We start from the raw sequence: 15,927 nt of genomic DNA on the forward strand, positions 1-15,927 counted from the left end.
TTTGGGTATGGACTCCACAGGGTTGGGATCTCCAACCTTACCTCTCGGAATCACCCACATTAAGAGGTGGGAGTATGCTCTTTTGCCATTCCTTCCGTGGCACCAGCTGGGGCTCAGAGCCCAGGGTCTTCACACTCTCCTGATCTGAATCCAGGGCCAGTGTGTTCTCTCCAGGGCCTGGGGGAATTCTGGGCAATGAACTTTCCTGAGTGGTGAGGGGAGAGACACAAAGTGAGAAGACCTGGCCCGGGGGAAGATGCAGCAGGAGTTGACTAGCAGCTTTATAAACATGCATGTCAGGTTTTCTTCTGAGTGGGTCTGGCCTCTTCCAGGGGTAATGGGGCTTATGCCCAGGGTCCTGTAATAATAATGATGATGACAATAACAATGATGATAACTCACATATACATAAAACTTCAGACTACATAAAATGCATTGTACATTATGGTGTTGTACTTTGCAAACTGTAAAACATTACATATATGTGTTGTGGTGGTTATTATTATTATTAATAACTCCATTGCAGGATATTAAGGACTATTCCACTACTCTCCCCTCCTCCCCAATATGTCTCAATGTGTACTTTGCTGGGGTCAGGGAGTGAGGAATCTCAGGAGTCATCTGAGCTCCTGGAAACTCTGCCTGATGACCTGAATCCCTGGGGCTCTTGGTCAGGCATCTGACATTGCACTTGAATTCTTCAAATTCTCTATAGAAGACATCTTAAAAATAAGCCCCTCACCCCTGACCTGGGATGATTCACTAGAGGAGGGAGAGGCTCAGGAACTCCTCACCCTGGGTACTGACTGATCCAAGGTGGGAGGAATGGAAATCCTCTTTGAAGGGATATTGGGGGTTAGAGTAAGCCGGCTCTTCTCTTATGGGGGCTTACACCTTGCCCTTCAAGGTGTCAGGCAGCTGGCCACCTCTCCCCTCATTCCCTCAGGGCACTTGTATGTATCATTTCTGCTTCTATTTACCAGTGATATTCCCACACACCTGTAAGGCCCTGGAGGCTGCCTGGTCCATAATGGTCATTCGATCCAGATTTCCCTCCTCTAGCTCTCGCTGGTAGAGCTCATACAGCTGTTCCAGGTGGTGAGGGACAGACAGGTTGTAATCTGCAGGGAGGGGTTCTCTTAGCACCTCAAGTTCCAGCCTCTAACCCTTGGTTCTCGGGGAGAGGCTGATACGAAGAGGAACAGCCACCCTGGAAAAGCTACTTCCTTACTGGTTCAGAGATTCAAGAACTGGAACTATTAGATTGGAGGAAAGGGCTACATAATAGGGAGGGAGTCAGAGAACCAGGGAGCCAGGGAGAGCTTGTGGCTTCAAGCTTTAGAGTTGGGGAAAAGGGAAGCCTGGAAGACGGGGGAAAGATCATACCATCAATAATCTGTCGCTGACCCTGGATGATTTCATCACAGAGGCTCCGGTGTTGCTCCAGACGATGCATGGCCTCCCGCCTGTGGTAGAGTGCCCCGTCTCGGATCAGGGCATGCGACTGCATCTCAGTATTTTCCATTTCTAGTTCATGAACCCTGCAGAGTAAGCTCAGGATTTCTCGCTGCTCCTGAGAACCAATGTGACGTGGCAACATCTCCTCTAGCCTCCGGCCCTGGGTTCTCAGATCCTGGCATCGCTGCTCCAGTTCTGCCTAAGGGGACCCAGGGCCAGGAGGGGAGAGTGATGTCAAAAAGGGGAAACAATTCAGTTTAGGGGACCTGCTCCTCTATTTCAGTCCTTAATAAGTAAATTCTTTCAACATCATCCTGCTGTACCAATCTTTGCTTCATTTAAGATGAATTTTAGAATTTTAGAACTGGGACCAGGGCTAGCCTCTCGAGAACCCCACTCTTCCAGAACCACCTCCAGGGCATATACACCCTTTAGACCAGTAACATCCACCCTGCTCTCCTCCCTAGGGACCATTCTATAGATTATACCCATCTCACATGGTAAGGCCTGGAACTGACCCCTGTGTTGACTGTGCCCCAGAGAAACTGCCCTCACTTCCCCAAGCCTCTGACCACCTTCTGCTTTCGGAGTTTCTTCTGCTCCCCTACCAGGGTAGCAATGCTCTCTCGGGCTGAGGTCACCTCTGGAGGCTCCAGGATATCTGGCAGGTCATCACCTGTGTCTGAATCCTTTTCACTGTCATCCTTACTGTACGATTCCTTCCGCTGTTCCTCCTGCCACTTGAGTGTGCGGCGAGATTTCTCCTGTTCCCAGCTGCCCCAGAACAGCCCCCCCCAGGGAGATACAGGGTGTGAGTCTTAGATATATGGACATAGGGCTACTGACCCATAAGAAACATGTAGATTCATGCCATAGATCTGAGGGGTGGGATGGGGTAACCATCAGGAGGATCAAAAGGTCCATGAAGAGGACCAGGACCAGAACACCCTTTTGGCACTATCCCAGTCAAGGAATGCTGTATACTTACTCAGCAATAGTTAGCAGATGACGGGAAGTATCAATCTGGATTTCCATGGAATGGTTCTCCAATTCCAGCAGGAGCCTGCGGACATCCATCTGGTCCTGAAAGGCACTGAGGAGCTGCCCCCGCAGCTGTCCCATCTCCAGCTGCTCAAACTGGGAGCTATGAAGTTGGACCTCAGCTGCCCCAAAGATGAGGAGGGAGCAGTTGGAGACAGCATTGCCCAGGGAGATACCCTCCCTCTCATTCCCTACACATCTGGAACCTCTTCCTTTCTCAAGCTACCATCTTTTCCAATCTGCCTCTCATTTAACAAGGAGCCTTGCCCCATTAACCACTTACATCACTGCTAGCCCTCCCATCTCCCAGCTTCCCCATTCCCACCAGACATTTCAGGGGTGCCACAAGAACCTTTGAACACTTCTAACTTATTACAGTTTTCTGTGTCTCTGTGGTTTATGGCTTGGTTATTTTTCAAATGGAGTGTCTCCCTTCTCCTCCCTTGTACAACTGCTTGCAACATAATAGGAAGAACACTGAGTTGGGAGTCTTGGCAACCTAACCCTGCTACCTACTACATGGTCTCCTTCTCTCTGATGTTTACTTTCCTTAGTTGTAAAAGGAGAGAGTTGAATCTTTCTGAAAGGTAGAAGTCACATGTTCAAATCTCATTTTTATCATTTCCCTGCCTGAGCCCCAGACTCTAAGCTGTTTGTCCTGGACACCAGAGTTGCTAGTTATGTCTCAGAGATGGACCTCAGAGGCATAATAATAAAAATAATAATAATAATAATAATAACTAACCTTCATGTAGTACTCACCATGTACTAGGCATTATGATAAATGATTTATAATTGTTATCTCAATTGATCCCCCCAACAACTCCAGTGTGTATGCATACCATTATTATCTCTATTTTAAAGAGGAGAAAATTGAGGCAACAGAGATTAAGTGACTTGCCCAGAGTCACACAACTAGTATTGTGTCTGGGGCTGGATTTGAATTCAGACCTTTCTGTTTCAAGAACAGGATCCCCCTTATCAATAGTATCCATTAAAGATTATCCAGCCTCCTTTTGAAGCAATTCCAATAAATGGAAACCTATTGATTCCATTTAGATCCCCTCCAAAGAGAGGCAGCCATGATGTATTGGACAGAGAGCTGGCCTCCAAGCCAGGAAGACCTGAATTTGAGATGAACCTTTGATACTATTCATGAGATGCTGGGTACATCACTGAATCTCTCAGGACTACAGATGCCTTGCTGAGACTATAAGTCAGAAAAGGTGCTACCTGCATTGGTAGAGGGAGGTGCATTCTCTGGGAATTCCTTACATCATTGAAATCTAGTCCAATCATTGAACTAAAACCTGGACTTTCTTCAGTTTCTAACTCCATTGCCCCTTGTATTTGCCTCTGGGGCCAATCATGACAAATTTAATCCCATTTCTATTGGGCAACCCTTCAATGACTGAAGTCAACTGTCATGTTCCTCCTAAGCCTTCTCTGGGCTAAATATCTGGGGCTTCTTTTTTTTTTTTTTTTTTTGAGGTATAGAAGGAAGCTTTCATTACATCTACAGCACTTAGCATAGTCCCTAGAATTCTGAGTGGTTGATTTCAAATGATTTCCATGGGCCACAGTCTTTAGTACCCTTCCCTTCTGGTTGCCCTCCTCTGGACATAATGCCCTGTGTTAGTATTCTCCAGCTGTGGTCTGATCAAGACAGTGGTTAGAATCTCCATATTATCCTGAACTCAAAGCCTCTATAACCCAAGACCAAGCAGGATTTGTGGTTATCCCTTGCAAAGCATTTTAGACATATTGTCTCACTTGATAATATGCTTTCCAAAGGAAAAACACTACCTTGTTATTATTGTTGTCATTATTCCTAATACCAGTACAGACTAGTACATTTTCACTTTGATCCTTTCCAACTCCCAGGTTAGGAACTTGTCCCAATTGGTGCTTTTCTTGAGTAAGGCAGTAGGGAGGCTATAACTTGTATTAAGCTTGGAGTCCACTTTGAAAAACTCTCATCTTTTTTTTCCACAGAACTTCCTCATCCCCTACATGTATAGATGATTTTCTGAGCTCCAGGGTATGTCCTTACATTAATCCTATTAAATCTCATATTCCTTTTGGATCCTGACTCCATCATCCAACATGTTAGGTGACCCTAACCAGTTCTGTGGCATCAGTTTGTGGCATATCTTTTCCTTCATCCAAGTGTGACCTCTCAAGGTTGGAAGTCATTTAGCTATTCAGAACCTGTAAAATGAGGGGGTTGGGCTAAATGATCTCTACCTTATTTCTATTCTGCCTCTGACAGTGAATGGGTCTTGAATATCTAAGCAGGAGGGCATGACTAAGTACTCCATGATGTATATACTTTTTTTGTTGTTTTTATTTTTTTTAGGTTTTTGCAAGGCAAATGGGGTTAAGTGGCTTGCCCAAGGCCATACAGCTAGGTAATTATTAAGTGTCTGAGACCAGATTTGAACCCAGGTACTCCTGACTCCAAGGCTGTGCTTTATCCACTATGCTACCTAGCTGCCCCAAATGATGTATATACTTCTATAGATACATCTATAGGCTTCTACTGAATTATGAATTGGATGAGATCTGGGTTCAGATTCTGTATTGGACAGTTAGTTATCCTGTCATCTAAGTTTAATATTACTGCTACTGCTGTATCTACTATCTTACTGTTACTGCTCCTGCTATTACTGCTACTGTTACTACAGCTACTGCTAGTGTTACTATGGCTTGCCCAAGGCCACACAACTAGGTAATTATTAAGTGTTTGAGGCTGGATTTGAACTCAGGTACTCCTGAATCCAGGACCAGTGCTCTATCCACTGTGCCACCTAGCTGCCCCTGCTAGTATTACTATTACTGTGACTACTACTACTCTACCACTATTATTACTAGTTATATTATTACTATTACTGTTAATTATTATTGTTACTACGTTACTACCACTGCTGCTGCTACTACTACTACTATTGCTATTACTGCTACTATATTATGACTACTATTACTTACTATTAGCTAATCTTTATATAATGCTTAAGGTTTGTAAAATCTTTATGCAAATATCTCCTTTAATCCCCATGACAATTCTGGGAGATGGGTGCTATGATTATTTCCGATTTAAGGAAGAAGAACATGAGGTAGTTTGAGGTTGAGTGACTTGCTTAGGGTCACAAAGCTAGTAAGTGTATGAGGCAGGATTCCAACTAAGATCTTCCTAATGCTAAATCCAGTATTCTATCTACTGAGTGGCCTAGCTCTGTGATTTTACTTTCTGCATCTGTATATTTGGAACAATAATCTCTAGTTGTAGGGATCAAGTGAGATAATGATTCCATGTGTTTTGTAGACCTTGAAGTGCTATGAGAAGGGCAGCTTTATTATTATTGTCATTATTATCCATGCCAAATAATGATAATAATGAGTCATGACAAAAAAAAGTAAAAGTTTAGTCTTTGGGGTAGAATGTGCCCTCCCCAAAAGCTATGGGTAACCTAGACTTCTGACAAATGATTAAAGATAACCAAAAGGATAGCACCACCCTATGCCTCTAAGTACCCACCTTGGATCTGGCGAATGTCACCCTGCTCACAGGGGCTTCTACCCTGGCCCCGCCCACCCTTTCCATCAATCTTGCATTTGAGTCGTTGAATTTCACTTCGCAGGTCAGAGATGATGCTGGTGTATTGAGCAATGTGATATGAGACATTCAGCAGGTTCTGTTTTACCTGGGGGTGGTGGGAAGAGAAGTGAGAGCCAAGTGGTCTCTTCCCTCTCCTTTCTCCTCCCTAGTCAATGGGTTGCTGATTCTTTCTTTCTTCTGACTCTTGAATTTCACCCAGCTTTTAGTGCTGCCCTTGGGAGTCTGGGTTCAGTGAGTTTTTGTCTCTAAGCCTCCCCTTATTCATTTATAAAATAATAATAATAGTAGCAAGCATTTATATAAGGCTTTCTGGTTTCAAAGCACTTCACACATGCTGTTTCCTTTATTGGAATTCAACATCTTTGAGGGCAAGAACTGTGTCTTATATGCACTCTGAATCCCTCCATTCCATGATGTGACTCCGCACTCCCACTCACCCCACTGATACACAATCAGTTACTAAATCTTGTCTTTTCTACTTCCATGACATCTCTGATATATATATCTTCTCCTTTCACGAACTCCATAAATTTAGAGCCATCTCCACTCCAAACATTCATTTGAACTATTTGTGCCTGGCCTGTGAACTTCCTGACTTAAGTCTTTCTCCATGCACCAGTTATACTCCACAAGTCTGCCAAAATGATGTTATCTCCCTGATCAATAAACTCCAATAGCTCTTTATTGCTTCTAGAATCAAATATAAACTGTTTGGCAATTAAAAGCTCTTTACAATTTGACATTAATCTACCTTTCCAACCTCATTTAATATTATACATATATTACACATACATACATACATATTTATATATGTATACATATAAATCTCTTGTCTAGTCTTCTTATACTTTACTCTCCTACTCATGTTTTATGTTATGCCCTACTTCCATATTTTTGCCTTCATTTATTCCATGCCTGGAATGCCCTTCTTTCTCATCTCTGTCTCTTGGAATCTTAGCTTTCTCTCAAAACTCAGCTTAAGTGTCAGCTTCTGCATGATGCTTTTTTCTGATCCCCTAGATGTTAGTTCTCTTCTTTCTGAAACCACTTTGTACTAATTTTGTACTAATCTGTGAATCCTCAAGAGTGTCAAGTGTTTGGCACATAATAAGCCCTTAACATATACGACTGATTGATTGATTGGCTCAGAGTACATAATCAACCAATCAACAAACACCTATTAAGCAGCTGTGCTTCTGTGTTAGGCTTTGAATTATACAAATACAAAAGTGAGACAATTCTTGCCCTCAGGGATCCTACATTCTGGTAGGGGGAAGTATGTAGAGGATATATATAAAAGAAATACCAAGTAACTTGTCAAGAAGCATTAACAACTGGAAAATCAGGAAAGGAAGGAACCATTAAATTCTAGGGCAAAAGAGAACATTCTAGATATGGAGAAGAACCAGTCAGAGGAATTGGGACAAGGGAACAGTACATAGGCCAGTCTGGCTGTGGTATAGAATAGGTGACAGAGAGTGATGGGAAATCTACCAGGAAAGATGGGTTGGAACCATCCTATGAAAAGACTTTCAGTGCCTTCCAGAGGATATTGCAAAGGAAGTCACTGAAGCTTCTCAAATAGGGGAGTAATATTTGTGCCTTAGTACCATGAATTACTTTGGCAGCTGTGTGGATGACTGATTAAAGAGAGACTGGATTGTTGTTGCTGAATCTTCTTGATCCCATTTGGGCTTTTCTTGGCAAAGATACCACAGTGGTTTGCCGTTTCTTTCTCCAGCTCATTTTAACAGTTGAGGAAATGGAGGCAAACAGTATAAAGTGGCTTTCTCAGCTAGTACTGAGATCAAGTTTAAACTCAGATCTTCTTGATTCTGAGTTCAGCACTCTATTACACTATACCATCTAGCAGCCCCAAGAGACTGGATACAGGGTAGCAAATCAGGAAACTATTGTAATGGTCCAGGAGAAAGGTGATGAATGCCTTGACTAGTGGTGGTAAAAAGAGAGAGAAGAGGATGAAAATGAGATATTAAAGGAGGTGAAATCAGCAAGCAAGACCTGATAACTGTTTAAATATTGGTGGTGGTAGTGGTGGTGGTGGTGGTGGTGGTAGTGGTGGTGCTGGTGGTGCTGTGTGTGTGTGTGTGTGTGTGTGTGTGTGTGTGTGTGTGTGTGTGTGTGTGTGAGAGTGTGTGTGAGTGTGTGTGTGTGTAGGAATATAAAAGATTAAGGATGATTTCTAGGTTGTGTACCTGAATGACTTTAAGAATTGAAGTATCATGGTCAGAAACAGGAAAGTCAGTAGAAGAGTTTTGGTTTAGAGGATATGATAATCATAAGGAGTTCTGGTTTGTATTTGTATTTGGGAGTTTGAGATGTTAAGACATTCAGGTAGAGATGATGAACAGTAGCTGGTGATGCAAGACTGAGAGCTGGAACTATAAAGCTAGGAATTATCTGCATATAGATAATGTGAGCTGATGAAATCACCTAGAGAGGGAACATAGAGAGAAGACACCTATAGTAAATATTGTATAGAAAGAGGAAAACAAGGGAAGAATGATGAGAAGAGAAGGAAGGAGAAAGAGAAAGGGAAAGGAGGAAGGGGGGTAGTGGATTCAGGAGTGGATGAAGCCATAAAGAGGAAATTTAGTGCTTTCAGTGGTGAATGGAAGCACCTATCACTAACTTCTGAGAAGTATCTGTGAAGTATGACTGAAAGAGTGGGGAAGAATAAGATTAGATCCAAGGACTGAGGATGGGGCTAAAGAGGCGAAGGCTGATTTCAGGGATATTCAGCAGAGGAGTGGTCAGGTAGGGGATTGACTCAGTGAATATAAAGTAAGGAACTTGATCTTGGGAAATAGTCAAGAGGCTTTATCTCACCCTTGTCTTGATATTCTTGGCCCGACCAGCATAAGTAAGAGTGTTTCGGGATTCCTCAAATGCACAGCTTGCTGGACTGATATGGGCAATCATCACTGTCCTACTGTTGCCCCCAAGGGAATCCTATGTATGGGGTGAAGGAGAGGACCTGGTTAGATTATCAATCATTACATCTTATCTCATTTTGCCACACCTATGACTAGGTTTCTCCACTGTGGGAATCTAAATCCCTGCCACTCCCCATCTCTCCTGACCCCCCCCATTACCATATATCCTGAAGTATTTATTAATCATCTATGGAAAGCTTGGACTTGTACCTCCTTCCTCCCGTCTTTCTTCCCCTTCTTGCCCAATTTATAGATGAGAATTTCTTTCTTTTTTAATTGAATGATTCTATGGCTAAGGAATGCTCTTTGTTTTTTTCATTTTCATTTTCATTTTTTTTGGTTTTTGCAAGGCATTGGGGTTAAGTGACTTGCCCAGTGTCATACAACTAAGTATTAAGTGTCTGAATCTGAATTTGAACTCAGGTCCTCCCAAGTTCAGGGCCAGTGCTCTATCCAATAAGCTAGTAGCTACCCTAGGAGTGTCCTTTGTTGCAAGCATAATATTAATTAAAAAACCCCAACAACTCTTCCATCTTGGACCTTTGGTTCTCCATTTATAAAGTGAGAAAGTTGGACTAGTGAATCCCTAATATTCCTTTCAGCTATGAATTCTATGATCTTGAATATCTTTCATGGGCCATAAGGTGAACCATTGTTCTTAGGGATTGGGACTGGGACAGATGAAGAAACCACCTCTAAGAATGTAGATTGACACTTTCTTTGCAACTTTTAGTATTAGTTACTGAGCATGGAGAGGCAAGTAATTTGCCTGGGTTCACACTATCATTAATGATCAGACTTGAACTTGATGGGCCTTGAACCCAGATCTCCTTATACACTATGTCATACTACTACTACTACCCCCCCCCCCGTTATTCTCCATGTGACTTCTGAAAGGTACCTTCAAAATATCCTGTGTTATACATAGCAAAGTGCTAACAATGGCAACAGTGGGATGGATACAGTTTCCTTTGACACAACAGCATCTTCTAAAGATTTGGCTCCTGACCCTCCAGCTTTCTGCCACTTATGCCCCATTTGGTTTCTGCGGGTACCTTGAGGAGTCTGGTGAGTTTGCTGTCTCTGTAGTTAATATACTTATTATTCCCCTTGTCGCTGAGAGCATTGATACAGTTGCCCAAGGCCAGAAGGGACCGGTTGATGTGGGCACCCTCTTTCATGCGCTGTCCTCGGTTCTGAGTCTGTAGATCAAGAAGACAAGAGTTGACTGGGGAGTGGTGGAGGGGCTGAGCCTTCAGGGAGTGATCTACAAGCCTGCTGGGCAGGAAAGGTTGATGTTATATAGCAAAGCATTTGATTTCTCTATTAATGCACTAATACCCAACCAATCCCCTCAGCTTGCTCCACCTCAGTTTCTTTGCCTGGAACACAGATGATAACAGACGCTATGCTACCAACCTAATAGGATTGTTATGGAGGTAAGTGAGGTAAACAGATGGAAAAGAGCTTTCTCTTTCTCCTTCCTTTTCTTCTCATCACTCCTCCCTTGTTTCCCTCTTTCTACTACAATATTTAGAGTGTGTGGAGCTTGCTATAGGCATCTCTTCTCTATGCTCCCTCTTTAGATGATTGCATCAACTCATATTGGATTCAAATATTATCTCTATGCAGATAATTCCTAGATCTATTTGAGGAGAGCATTCTGGCCCCAGGAAACCTGGGTTCAAAACAGGTTTTACCATTTTTACTCCTTGGGTGAATTTGAGCAAGATACTTAATCTCTCTCATCCATAAAATGGGCATGATATTATTTTCCCTACTTGCCACACAGGGTTATTGTGAAGATCCAATGAGATAATGTATGTTAAGCATTTGATAACTCTTAAAGTGTTATGTGAGCAGCAGCTAGGTGGCAAAGCGTATTGAGTGCTCTCCTGAACTCTAGAGAGACTCTTACTGAGTTCAAGTCTGATCTCAGACACTCACGAGCTGTGTGACCCTGGACAAGTCACTTAATCCTGCTTGCCTCAAATTCCTCATCTGTAAAATGAACTGGAGAAGGAAATGGCAAACCACTCCAGTATCTCTGCCAAGAATTCATCAGAATCATAGAGAGTCAGAGTTGAAAAAAAAATGACTGAGCAGCAACAACAACAAAGTGTTATTTATATCTAATGTAGAATCATAGAATAGAATTGGCAAAGACCTTTGAGGAAACTGAGGAGCAGAAAGTTTAAGTGATTTATCCAAGGATTCTTCTATCTCTGAGATGAAATTTGAACCTTAACTATATCATACTGCCTCTATATGTCAATATTTTAAGGGACTGTGGTTTCATTAGTGACAATATGCCTTTTCACCAATGATGATTGTAACCTCTCTGCCCTTACATGTATTGTTAGGGTCACTATGCTTGATATGGTGGAAATAGCATAAGTTTAGTGCCTGAAGCTTTGGATTTGAACTCTGTTTCTGCTCTCTAAGTGACCTAGGGCAAATTCACTTCACTTTTCTGGGCTTTGTTTTATTATTGTATCAAATAAGGGAAGATGATGTTTAAGGTATTTTCAAAGGAAGGGGCAGATGGGGGGAGCAATAGATAGAGTGTTGGTCCTGAAGTCAGGAGAATCTGAGTTCAAATCCAGCCTCGATTCCTTACTATCTGTGCGATCTTGGACAAGTCACTTTACCCTGTTTGCCTCAGTTTCCTAATCTGTAAAATGAGCTGGAGAAGGACATGGCAAATCACTCCAGTAACTTTGCCAAGAAAATCCCAGATGGGGTCAGGAAGAAATGGTCATAACTGAAATGTCTAAAGATATGTCTTTTCTAGCTTTAAATTTTATGATCTTTTGATATTGCAGCAAAATGACTCGTGAAGAACCTCTCTGGCCTTTGCTAGGATGATGACTAGATGTCATCCAGCCTATAACTAGGCCTATGCTCAAAGCCTTTTCAACTTGGTAAGACCAGTCAGAACTTGTATAACTGTTCAAGAGCTTAAGATCATCTCCACACCAATGAGGCATCAGACGAGGAGAGGACTAGATGATGCCAGGAAGACCTGAGTTCAAATTTGAGCTCAGACACTAGCCAAGTGATCCTGGGCAAGACATTTTATCTCTGTCTCTAGTTTCTTCCTCTCTAAAATGGGGATAATTATAGCTCCTATCATCCAGTGTTGTTAGGAGGTAGAAATGAAGTAATGTCTATAAAGCACTTTACAAACTTAACCTGTGATAAAAATGTTTTAGTTTTAAGAAATGACCCTGGGACAAGTGGTTATTCAGCTTTTATTCTTGTATATTCAATATTCTACGAGTTATTATCCAGGTACATAGAATAATTGAATAAATGTATGAGGATATAAACTCATCTTCCACTGGTTGCCTGAAGCATGCCATACTCCAGTAGCATGCAGGACCAGAGACATGATATATACCTTAACTTGTCCTTGTGACTTTGATCTTCTTATTCGGATCTCTATATTGTGAAAACTTTTGGTTCCATGTAGTTTAAAGATCATTATGAGCATTTCAGATAGTGTTACCATTGATAGCATTGATAAAATGCTTTATGATCAGAATAGTGCTTTACATATATATATATATATATATTATCTCACCATATAATATATATATATTATCTCACCATATAATATATATATATATTATCTCACCAATTCACACAACAATGCTGTGAGGTAGATAGTATAATTAGCCTTATTTTTGTAGATGAGGAAACTGACACAGGTAGAGGGGAAGTGACTTGCCCAGGGTTACACAGCCAGTTTGTCTGAAGCAGTATATAAATTCAAAGAATCCTATTCCAAATTCAGTACTCTATTATTACCTAATCAGTCTTATAAATGTTCTTAAGTTTTTGTGACTTGGTGTTATGCCTAGGCGATTCATCCTGTGATAATGGTCTTATTGGTGAGTTTTATGGAATATTTGGAGGTCTATATTTATAGTATTGGAATTTGTTATCTGTTAGTACATGAAAGGTAGAAGTAGTGAGCTTCTGATAATTTTAACCATCAAATACATATTTAGTGTATTCTACATATTAATAGCTATTGTGTTGTCTCCACTGTTCCCCTGCAAGATTGACATTCATAACTAAGTGCAGGCTCCTTCAGGATGACCTTTTTATAGTTTCTGATTGCAATGACTTGGTCCTGAATTGTTGTCATAATTTCCTGTGTTTCCATAAACAACTCTACATGACTCAGTCACTTGTTCATCACTTTTCTGTTGATATAGTGTTGACTGAGTTCACATGGATATTCATTATTAAGATTATTAATGACCAGTTGTTATTAATTACCACAACAATATATGCCAAAAAGTCCCAGGGTATAAAGAACAACTTATTATTGAATGAGCTGCCTGAAAACACAGTAACACTTATACCATCTTTGTCAATTAATGCAAAGCCTTTGTCTCAATATCACAGTGAAGATTTATCTATGATCTGCAAATACCTAGACCAGTCTCCCAAAACAATCAAACACTAGAGTATCTGATGTCCACGTGGAACATTGCTTTTAATTTAAAACACTTCAACCACCACAATCACGTCAAGGACTATTCATATAAAACATGGCATTTCAAAAGAACTTTTATTCCTACTTAGCTTCCTTCCTTTTTCTTTTCTTTCTTTTTTTTCTTTCTCTCTCTCCCTCTTTCTCTTTCTTTCTTTCTTCCTTTCTTTCTTTCTTTCTCTTTCTTCCTTCCCTCCTCTCTCCCTCTCTCCTTCCTTCCTTCTTTCTTTTCCTTCTTTTTTCTTTTTCTCTTTCTCAGTCATTTGTTCATCACTTTTCTGTTGACATTGAATTCACATGGATATTCATTATTAAGATTATTAATGACCAATTAATATTAATCACCACAAGAATATATGCCACAAAATCCCAGGGTATTAAGAACAACATTATTATTGAATGAGCTGCCTGAAAACACAGTAACATTTATACCATCTTGGCCAATTAATGCAAAGCCTTTGTTTCAATACCACAGTGAAGATTTATCTATGATCTGCAAATACCTAGACCAGACCCCAAAACAGTCAAGCACTAGGGCATCTGATGTCCACATGAAGTACTGACTTGTTCCAGGGCAATTACTATTTGAACCCATGGGGGAAAAATGTTGAATGATGATGATGATGATGATGATGATGGGATGATGACTATAGATAATGATCACCACTACCACCAACACCACCACCAACGCAATGATGATGAGTATTAATGATAATGGTGACACCACTAAAGACTCAAGCAACCCTGCAATAATGATAGCAGTGAGCTACCCAGCTTGCTTTTATAAGTGTGAAGGGGGGGTAGCTAGGTGGCTCAGTGGATAGAGCAGTAACCCTAGAGTCAGGAGGATCTGAGTTCAAATCCAGCATCAGAAACTTAATAGTTGCCTAGTTCTGTGACCTTAAGCAAGTCACTCTCAACCTCATTGTCTTAAATAAATTAAAAAAAACTGTGAATGGAAAGAGTTGAGGACAGCAAACAAAGAGTCGTTAACTGACTTGGAGCACTAGATGGCGCTCCAAACTTTGGGAACTAATCAGGAGAAAGGGAGGGGAAGGCAAGTTGCCATTGATGTGGGTCAGTGGTAGTGGAAAACCAAGGTAACTCTTTTACTCTTGTCCTTCCCTTTCCATGTGGCAGAAGATCAGGAAGTGTAGATCTCAGAGACATTTTTAGCAGGACTTTGTAAAAACCTTCTGTCCTGTCTGGGCCATTCTAATCAGTCACCACCTCTTGCCCATCATGATCTACTTTCCCCCTTCCCTGTTCCCTCTTCCCATTTTACAATGCTAATAGGATCTTAAGAATAGGATCTTAATAAATGCTTATTGTCAGAAGAGAAAAATTGAAGCAGAGAGAGGTTAAATGTCTTGTCCAACATTATAGACTAAGTATCTGAGGCAGAATTGGGGGAGAATCAGTCTTGCTGACGAATATTCTATAAAAAATTGGTAAAGGTCTGTATTAGTTGTTTGGTAGTAGGAATCTATATTCAATTTTGCTATTTTGATAAAGTAAAAAAATATTGGGGGGGGGGGAACTAGATACCCAGGAGATAGAGCTTTGGCCCTGGAATCAGGAGGACTTAAGTCCAAATCTGGCTTCAGACAGTTGACATTTACTAGCTGTATGGTCTCAGCAAGTCATTTTCCCCATTTCCTTGAAAAAAGAAAAAAGAAAAGATATTGGATTTAGAGTCAAAGGACCTTAGTTTGAATCCTGGCTCTGATGGTTACTCTCTGAATGACTTTAGATAAGTCATTTAACTACAGATCTTCTTCTGAAAAAAAAAGGAAAAGGTTGAACTAGATGGCCTTTAAAGTCAATCAATAATCATTTATTAATCAGCTATTTTATTTAAGACATTGTGCTAAGTGCTAGGGAAGCAAAAAGAGGCAAAAGACAGTCCCTGCCCTCTTGGAGATTACAATATAATAAGGGAGACAGTAAACAAATAAATATGAAGTTATAAATAGGAAATAATGAACAGAGGAAAAGAATTAAGAGAGGTTGGGAAAAGTTTTCTTTGGAAGATGGAATTTTAGCTGAAGGACTTGAAGTTTGAAAGTTTGACTTCTAGTTTGAAAGCTAGAAGAAAAGAAAGACCACTGAGTCAGGTAATTAGAGTTGGCCTGGGAAGCACCAGAATTAACCCCCCCCCCAAAAAAATAAAACCACACAGAAAAACTACTTGCTCATTAAACTTGAACTACTATTTTTTTGTTGTACTTTGTAAATCTTAAAGGTATCATACATAGAACAATATCTCACACCCTGTAACAAGATAAGATTAAAATGGGGCAGGATTTAGACATAAAAGTTAATATTATAAGCCAATTAAGAGA

At 40.9% G+C, this 15,927-nt stretch overlaps 1 protein-coding gene across 3 annotated transcripts in view; it reads right to left on the reverse strand.

Annotated features, from left to right (window-relative positions):
- Nucleotides 1-15,927, reverse strand: part of KIF19 (kinesin family member 19) — a 68,706-nt gene that overhangs the window by 7,657 nt on the left and 45,122 nt on the right. For 2 of the 3 annotated variants that reach the window (XM_074224641.1, XM_074224643.1), the window contains 8 exons: nucleotides 10,131-10,277; nucleotides 8,969-9,091; nucleotides 6,038-6,203; nucleotides 2,447-2,621; nucleotides 2,034-2,232; nucleotides 1,387-1,657; nucleotides 1,000-1,121; nucleotides 42-358 (listed from right to left, as the gene is read on the reverse strand). In XM_074224641.1, coding sequence (XP_074080742.1) covers nucleotides 42-358; nucleotides 1,000-1,121; nucleotides 1,387-1,657; nucleotides 2,034-2,232; nucleotides 2,447-2,621; nucleotides 6,038-6,203; nucleotides 8,969-9,091; nucleotides 10,131-10,277 — 1,520 coding nt within the window. The remainder of the gene's footprint in view (nucleotides 1-41; nucleotides 359-999; nucleotides 1,122-1,386; nucleotides 1,658-2,033; nucleotides 2,233-2,446; nucleotides 2,622-6,037; nucleotides 6,204-8,968; nucleotides 9,092-10,130; nucleotides 10,278-15,927) is intronic. The other variant, XM_074224642.1, reaches the window with a different exon arrangement.

This window comes from Macrotis lagotis, chromosome 2 (genome assembly GCF_037893015.1).
Source record: "Macrotis lagotis isolate mMagLag1 chromosome 2, bilby.v1.9.chrom.fasta, whole genome shotgun sequence".
NCBI classification, from domain to species: Eukaryota; Metazoa; Chordata; class Mammalia; order Peramelemorphia; family Peramelidae; genus Macrotis; species Macrotis lagotis.